Here is a 9068-nt window from a genome sequence, read left to right on the forward strand (position 1 = left end):
TCTCTCTCTCTCTCTCTCTCTCTCTCTCTCTCTCTCTCTTTTTTTCCCCTCTCTGGTCAAATAAGAAAAAAATAATAATGATATGATAAATAAAATTAAATATTTTTTTAAAATATAGCCAGTATACATAGGGATAGGTATTCTCTTCCATTATGGTCCTTTCTCCAGTATTCCCTCTCTTTATATTTTGCATGTAATTCCATGCTTTTTGGAAAAAATTGAGCAAAAGGGGGACCTAAGGAAGTCCTTGGACTACAACCTGACTTTAAGACAGTCACTTGACTTACCAAAGGGCTTTGTCAGTCCCCAGGCTTTCATTCTGCCTGAGCAGGCCTGCTGATCGCCTTCAGAGTTTCCTCCAGCGGGTCCCTATGCAACTGCTTCACATTCCCTGACTCTCATTGAGCCCTCTCATCACCTACTCCCTTTCTGTATCCTATAGACTTTGGAGTTCAGTGTCTTCTGGTTTTCAGAGGAGAATCATGACAAAGGGGCTATTCAGTGTGCAGCAGTAAAATATAACCCTCTCTGAGGCTAACCCACACAGAAAAGTTCTGGGCTGCCCTCTCAGAGACCTCCCTGAGTAAACGAGGCATGTGTGTGCCCATGATGTAGGGCTGGCTGGAGCTGGAGGTGGGTCATGGTATCAGAATCCTGTTGGGGTGCTGTCTCTGTCTCTTCTCTCTCTACCTCTCTCACTCATGGAAGAAATAAAACAAAACTCTAGACGTGATCTTGGCATGTGCAAGACCTGGGGTCCTGTTTACAGAGCCTACAGGGACCAGTTGATCTAGAGTTTGGAGAAGATTGCATCCCCATTCCAAACCTGACTCCCCATTTCTATGGGTAATGATGCTAATCAATTTTTTTTAAAGTCAATCCAAATTCATGCTTGTATTTTTGCCCTCAAAAACTACAGGATGAACATATAGTATTTGAACCCCCCCATAATTTAGAAAACTTCTTCATATTGATTCTGTTAGAAAATTGGTGTCAGATGATCTCCTTCTTAGAGGGTCAGAACATAAAAGCCAGAAAGGAAAGAAAAAAAAATGTGTTGAGAGATTTTTGCTATAGGATACATGCACACACCAGAGAGACAGAAAGCAAGAAATCACCCCATGAAAATAATTGTTTAAAGATTTGCCCAAGGTAAGAGCTTAATTAATATTTATCCCACTGAACCAAGAAATGACTAGCTGCTCTAAAGCCAGTGCTCAGCACCACACGGCATAACTGCCACCACATGCCACTCTTACTTCCAAAGCAGAGCCAGACCACTGACAACCATCATGCATTTATAAAAGCAACCCTGGAAAGATGAGATGGGACCATCCATGCTGGAGATAACAGTAACCCCACCCAAGGAGCAGCTCCCTCCTGGGGAAGCCTAAGTGCAGAAGATGGACCCTAATGACCTATCAAGAGAGAACAATGTACAATAATAATGAAAGCTCACACTCACATTGTGCTTATTATGTACCAGGAACATATCATGTATGTATGCTAACTCACTAAGTCTTCACAACAGCCCTCTGAGGCCGATAGAGTATTACCCTCATTAGACAGATGGGGAAACCAACAAGAGAAGGTTGTTTATCCTAAGTTAGGTTCAATATCCTAACCACAATCACACACAGCTTGTAAATGGTAAAGAAGGGATTTGAACCCAGGTCAATAGCTCCAAAGCCCATATTCTTGATCCTATATTCTGTGTATCTGGAAAAGTCACATGGGGTAGTAGAAAGATCTAATGCTTTGGAACTGAACAGAGTCCTGTATTCATTTAGCAAACATTCATTAAGCATTTAGCATGAACAGGACAGTTTTGATGCTTAGGATATCATGGGAAGAACTTATATTCAAGGGTTGAAGAGACAATAAGCAAACTAATTATCAGACAGTAATAAATACTATGAGGAAAATTTAAGCCAGGTGGGTGAGATAGTGAGCTCAGAAAAAGGTGAAGTGAGAGTTGCTATTTTATAAGAAATCATAAGGGAAGCATCACTACTTAGAATTATTTGAGCACAATTCCAAAGGAAATGAAGAACTGAGGTATACAGAGATCTCAAAGAAAAACTCACTCACAAGGGATGAATGCAAAGGCTCTTCCTCCCCACTCTGCAAGGAAACATGCTTGGAGTGATGGAAGAATGACCACGAGCCATGTGTGCCTGTAACAGAGTAAACAAGAAGCCAAGTGGAAAAGATAGGAGATAGGAGGAAGTCTGGTAGCCCATGGTGGATGAGGACCTTGGTCTTTGCTCTGTGAGGATAGGAAGCCAGGGGTGGGTTTCAAACAGAGAGTGATATGAGAAGATGTCAGATTTGACAGGATCACTCAGCTGCGTTTAGCTGTTTTACAAGCAGAATCCCAAAAACCATTTGGGAAGGTATTGACAATAACATGTATGTTGATGTGCTTGATTGAGACAATTTACAGTGTACTCTGAAAAAAAAGAGAAGGTAATGTTCCACATTCCCCAGATCTGCCATTAGTAGTAGCTGTAGGACCTTTGGCAAATTATTAAACTCTCCAAGCAGTGATTTTTCACATCCAGAAAATAGATATAAGAGATCAGACAGTGGTGCATGGCAGTGGTAAAACACGATGCTCTTTGAGGCAATCCCTTGTGAGAAGTTTCCCCGTTCAAGTCCGGAAACCTCTGTGTGCACACCAGATGTGTGTATGCCCGTGATCTGGGTCTGGCTGAGCCTGGGGGTGGATTTTGGGACCAACACACTCTTGGGGATACTTTCTCTCTCTCTCTCTTTATGGATTAAATAAGCTTTTTAAAAATAATTAAATAGGGGCCAGCAGGTAGTGTGGTGGTTAAGATACTGGATTCCCTTATAGTCGACCACAGTTTAAGTCCCAATGGCTTGAAAATTACATCAGGCGTGTGCGCGCACGTACCCAAAATCCCATGAGGAGAATGGAGAAGAGATTGCAGTGTAGCCATCTCCCCCGCCCCAACTAGGGGGAATGACTTCTCACTTTCCCTCTCTCTGTCTCTCTCCAGGGAGCTCATGAGCACTATGGCAAAAACCTAAAAAATAAATTAATTTTTTAAGAAATTAAAAGGAAGCTAAATAGGTGTAAAAATACTTGCCTTGAAGGTCATTGAGGGGGCTGAAGAAGATACATGGACTGTTTGGCACATAGAAGAAACTCAGTAAATGTCTTTCTTCCTTTGTCTTAGAAGGGATGGGGCTCTCCAACCTATTCTCTCTCCCCTGGGTGCCTCACACTCCCTGGGTTCTGTGTTGCAGATTCTCAACTGGCTGAATGTCGGGGTCCCCCTGAAGTGGAGGGTGCCCCCCTCTTCTCGCTCACTGAGGAGAGTTTCAAGGCCTGCCACCTGACCCTGACTCTGGATGATTACCTCTTCATTGCCTTCGTGGGCTTTGTGGTCTCCATTGCATCTGTGGCCACCAACTTCCTCCTGGGCATCACAGCAAACTGCTGTCACCGTTGGAGCAAGGCCAGTGAAGAGGAAGAGATTTGACATGGGTGCCTCTCACCTCTCCATGCTTCCAACTACCACTGCCACTGGCCACTGAACACCCTCCCTGCCCGCCCTGGTTCTGTGTGCCTGGCTGCCTCAGTCATGACTCAAGCAAGACCAGGACACTAACCTGACCTATCCTGACTTTGTGTGGGCATCAACCTTGGGTCAAGCACTGTGCTAGGAACTGGGAATGTACAATAAATTGACCCAGTTCCCACCCTCAAGGCACTTACCATTAGCACAAGATTGAAATTTTAAAATTATTCCCTTTCCAACAACGTGTCAATACTCTGAGCACATAGTATAGAAGCCCAGAGGAGAAGCCATCAACTGTGCCTAGCAAAGTCCAAGAGAATTACAAGAATGGAGGTGACTCATGAGCTCATCTCCTTTGTCAAGCAGACATAAATGACCGAGGCCACAACACACATGGTATGTTGAGAGCGTAAACGAGTCCAAGTTATTTAAGTATATATAGGGCCTTGGAGTAGAACCAAGACTTTCCCTCTGATGTCCAATCTTTCAGCTCTCAGTGCTGCCAACCACTGCCTCCAGAGAATCCAAACACCCCCAATGTCAGCCTCCTTGACATCCTCCTCTAAGAGCAGCTACCAGGTGAGACCACCTCCCAGTGACTGCTCCCCATTCTAGAGCATCAATTGTAGTCTGCTGAGATCCCAAGCAGCAGGCTGAGGGTGCATACTTCCAGTGCCCTCCCTTCTATACCTATCTCCCGACTCTCACTCAGGCCTTGGCTTCAGAAGAAGGAGGCAGATGGGACCAGCAGTTGGTGTAATGGCTATGTCGCTGGACTCCCACGTAGTTGAGCAGTTCGAGTCCCAGACCTGGTGGCTTAAACTCATGCCGGGTGCATGTGTGTGCATGCCCAAGATCCCGAGAGAATAGAGGAGAAGGGATTATGACATGGCCATTGCCCTGGGGGGTTATTTCTTGCTTTCTATCTCTCTGTCTCTCTCTGTCTTTCTGGCGAGCACACGCACCCTATAGCAAAAACCTCTCAAAAAAAAAGAAGAAGAAGAAGAGGAAAAGGGCCCACCAACTGGGGCAGCAAGAGTCCTGGCATCCTGGGATCCCAATCATGTGACTGTTCTTGTCAGGGTGCTTATATCAAGGGACCTCACCAGGAAAGTACCATGCGGGCTCAGACCCATGGCGTGACAATACCCAGGGCTAAAGGAGGACAAAGCCACCACTATCATGACTGTAGAAGGGCTTGCATTTTCTTCTAAGCCACTCACCCATTTAAGTGTAAGGGCAAGAGAGCTATTAATTACTGGGCACTTGCCAGTATCAGGCACTGTGATTAACTCTCTGCACAGACAATTCTCTTTAGCACACATGGTCTTTTGAGGTGAACATTCTTATGTTCATTTTATGGATGAGGAAATTGAGGCTGAGAGAAGTTTGAGTCATGCACTTCTTAATAAGCTCTTTCTACTTCCCCCTGAAGTTGGGAAATATTGTAATTCCCTCTAATGTTATATAAATTCAAACTTACGCAGCACTAATGGAGTTCCTCATAAGGGGCAGGCACTCCTCTGGGCACTTTTATATCTATTGACTCGTTTATTTCGATTCTCAGTGACACTGCCTAATGGTTTTTATTATTCCCATTATATAGATATAAGAATTGTAGAGAGCTAAGTAATGTACCTGAGGTTATCTGGACAAACCCTAGAAGGAAGACAACGGAAGCTTAATTCAGGGAAATTGTATCTAATCAGCCAGTGAAGACCCAAGTAACCTGATGTGCAAAGCACCATTAACATCATTGTTGTTGTCACCTTCATCTTCATCATCAGTTTGATCAGCTTCATCAGTATCTCCCCTACATTTGCTCAGCACTCAATAGTTCATGAAGGGCTTTTGCATTCTTCTCCTAGACTTCTCCACATGCAGGAGTCAAACCAAACATCAGTAATCCTATTTTACAGATGGGAAGCTAGAGGCTTGAGATTAGGTAGGACTTGCCTATGTGGCAAGTTTGGTCCTAAACATCAACACGGTTCTCTTTCTAGTATATTCTTAGGTGTTTGAGGAAGAGAATACCATGGAAGGTTGGGTAATGGGGTCCCAGGAGTCAGCAGGCATGAACATGCCAGTGGACCAGCTAAGTAAAGAGCAGTAAAATCTGGTTGCTATCCAGACTTAGATATGCTCACAGTAGGGCAAATTGAAACGCACAGGCAGCACAGGTAACATCTGAATAGGAGATGCCTGCTTCCCGATGTGTTATAAAGCATCAGGAATGCAGCCTTGGAAGCAGGAGAGGAAGCCGTGTTAACCACCTCTCCTTAAGCTCCGCCATGTTATGTTGTGATACCAAGGGAGTAACGAGCACTGTCGGTGAGAACGTCTGCTGACTGTAGGGGAAACCTAAAAGTATACAGTCTGACATGTTGGCAGAGGTGCCCAGTAGCAAAATCAAAACAGGGGCTTTCTACCTTGCTTCCTAGCTCCAGCAGCCTCCATCACCCCATCCTCCTGGCAGGCCTGAAAGAAATGAAGGAGGATAATGTGTCATCTTTCAAGAAATCATCCCTCATCCATGCTTCCTTGAGCTAGTCAACCAAAAGAGTCCCCCGAAACATTGCTAGATCTGGAGTGCTTGAACTTTGTGCCCCCTGAATCTTGCTTATAGAACCTGGACCAGAGCCCTGCTCCTGTGACAGCTGAAGCCGAACTGTGCCCTGCTCTCTTCTGCTCTGACGATGGTGGACTTGAGATGCTCTCGACCAGTCAAGCTGACAGCCTAAAGTGTTGGGAGAAACTTTCAGAAATAATAGTCCTGACAAAATAGTTAAGCTTCCCATAGAGGAACACCACATGCATCTATGATAATCTCCTAGAGACTATTCTTTGCTGAAATACAGTTAATATGTTTTTAAGATACGTACTTTTTTGCATAGAATTAAAACCAGGCAAGACATCAAATGTCCCTTGAGATCAAACATTATTTCTAGTGGGACAATTTGGTCGCCATGAATAGCAAACCTTTCTGAGCACAACACAAATGTTTCTCCAGCTGCTAAAAGATCCCCCGTTAACCAAAACACTATGAGGAAACAATTCAACCGCCTTCCTGACAAGGAATTCCCTGCTTGTCCCGGCACCACCACCACCATCTTGTTTAGGCTTTCAGAAGCAAGCTTCTAGAGGTAATCTAGCAATTTTGTCTTGAATTGCTCCCCATCCCTGGTGACCACAAAACCATTATGGTGTTACCACAGGTTTTATTCAAACTGTTCCAGGCTGGCTAACATGTATTTGATGGAATATCTCTGCATCTCTATGTCTGTGTATGAGGTTCCATTTATACTGGTTATCTGTTGACATAGGGCTGATCTTTCTGGAATTTGAGTCCAGCCCTCTGACACAGTCCACTCGATCATCTGACTGTTGCATTATTTGATATACTAAGATGGTATTTCCCCAAGATTGAAGTGGGATTGGCTGCTGCAAAAACAGAAAAGGAGAAAATTTGTGGTGGAGACATCTTTATAAGAACCTGACTTCTTCCTGCTCCCATCTGTTCTTTCCTACCCCTCAAAGACTTGTTCTCATTGCAAAAGCATCCTTCATTCTTGGCCAGAGGATATCAAAGTTTAGCTAACCAACAAAACTATGACAGTTAAGGCCTGGGCCAAGAAAATTGTTCTGTAGAAGAGCCACCACATTTGCACTGCAACACTCTAGACTAGTTGCCTCTGGTTACCTTCAGACAAATCCTTATCTCTGCTTCTCTATTCCTACAGGAATTCCTAGGAAACCTTGCAAAAATAGGTTACTAGAGTTGCTATAGAGGTTTATTGAACCTTTCAAGGAACTAGATGTATAGAATTTGAACAGACTGTGACAGTTATTTCTCTATAAACATCTAGAAAACTTAACCTACAACCTCCATTTTCCCCAGAGATGTCTTTGCTAATTCCTTTCCACTGGTAGGAGAGTATAATGAGACACTTTTCACCCATTCCTCAAAATATTTTCCTGAAGCTAGAGAAACGTGTCTGCTCTTCCCTACCCCAGAAGAAGGCAAAAGGGAAATCAAGTCACACAGTCCTTTGTAAATCATTGTCATGCTTGCCACAGCTCTGGGTGGAGAACATGGATCCCCAGAGCTCCCAGTTTTTCCAAGTGCCGTCTGGCAGAGGGTTGAGGTCTGGGAGCGGGAGGGCTAGGGAGGGTTGGGGTTCAAGGGAAGAGGACAACATTTTATGGAGATGATTTTATAACCATGCACTTTTGTAACTGTGAAGAATTTTTCATAAATGCACATTAACAATAAAGAATGTATAGTTTAACAAATTTTCTAAGAAGTTGTGAAGAGGAGGGAAGGGGAGGGAGGCAGAAAAAGAGAGCGAGGAACTGGGTGGAACCAAAAGACTATGTGCCAAAATATACACACAAAAGGTCTATGGGGAGGGAGTAGATAGAAATAATTAAGAGATGTGCCAGCCATGGAGGGGCATGTGTGGGAGTAGAAGGAACATCACAGAAGCATATTTCTACCAGAAACAAAAAAGAATACGAGTGTGTCTGTATGCACATGCCCCTATGTGTAGGCATATTCTGGTGCCTGAAATTACACAAAGAAGAAAGCATATATCTTACACATGTTCTTATTTGCAGCTTGGGTCATGCGTAAAACATGCCAACACAAGTAGGTGTGCCTATCTAGGTAGCATCTCTCTGGAGAGTGGCCTAGGGAGAGGGCTCATGCTAGCAGTGTGAGCGAAAGCACACTAACTCGAGCATACAAGGAAAGCAGGGGTCTAAACACATGGTGTAAGAGATGGATAAGGCCATCTCTGATGTAGGTGCAGTCTCTGTTCTTAAAGGCTAATAAAGAAGAGAAGGGATTCTAAGCCTTGGCTCTTGTAAGTGTGGTCCACACACTATCCGAAATTAGATGGTTGGCAATGTAACTAGGGAACAGAGACAGAGAAAAAGAGAAAAGGGTACTTTTATGAGTACACTCACAGCCATTTTTATCCCAGCACTCTAAGTAGGAAGTGACTCCAAGCTGGAAGTCAACCTAAGCAGGAAGTGAATCTAGGCAAGACATGGTTTCTTCCATCATTAGGGGTGTTAACCTTCCTCCATTCCTTCTACTCCAGTTTGCACAGAGTACAAATACTGCACTCTCAGAGGAAAGCCTCTAAAGGAACACAGATACTGACACATAAAACTCAGACAGAAAGAGAACATCCCCAACTATAACCATTTTCTGAAGTAGGTTGGAGATAGGCAAAACCTTTCTCTTAAAATTAAGTATTTAATAGAGAGTGCACTAAACAAGTACAAAATTTTAAGAAATAAATAAATCAGTGCCTTGAAATAAGCAAACATCTCACAGGAAGACCAGATCTTGCATATTATAGTTGATGCTGTTTCTACGCCAAACATCTACCTAGCAACTACTATAATAATGATGATGAAAATAATGATGATGCTAACAAGGATGAAGATAATGAAGATGATATTATAATTATTTAGCACTTACTATATCCAGCTGCCATGCTAAACACA

General features: G+C 43.5%; 1 protein-coding gene across 2 annotated transcripts in view; it reads left to right on the plus strand.

The window, feature by feature from the left end:
- Positions 1–7254, plus strand: part of LRRC55 (leucine rich repeat containing 55) — an 11479-nt gene extending 4225 nt beyond the window's left edge. The window contains exons 2-3 of one of the 2 annotated variants that reach the window (XR_003551483.1): positions 3277–3947; positions 5993–7254. Coding sequence is in view for 1 of the 2 variants with exons in the window: in XM_027776731.1 (XP_027632532.1) it covers positions 3277–3512 (236 nt within the window). In the remaining variant the exon portion in view is untranslated. Of the gene's footprint in view, positions 1–3276; positions 4291–5992 lie in introns of those variants that run through there. The other variant, XM_027776731.1, reaches the window with a different exon arrangement.
- Positions 7255–9068: the final 1814 nt, after the last annotated feature.

This window comes from Tupaia chinensis, unplaced genomic scaffold (assembly GCF_000334495.1).
Source record: "Tupaia chinensis unplaced genomic scaffold, TupChi_1.0 Scaffold000709_1, whole genome shotgun sequence".
Taxonomy (NCBI): Eukaryota; Metazoa; Chordata; class Mammalia; order Scandentia; family Tupaiidae; genus Tupaia; species Tupaia belangeri.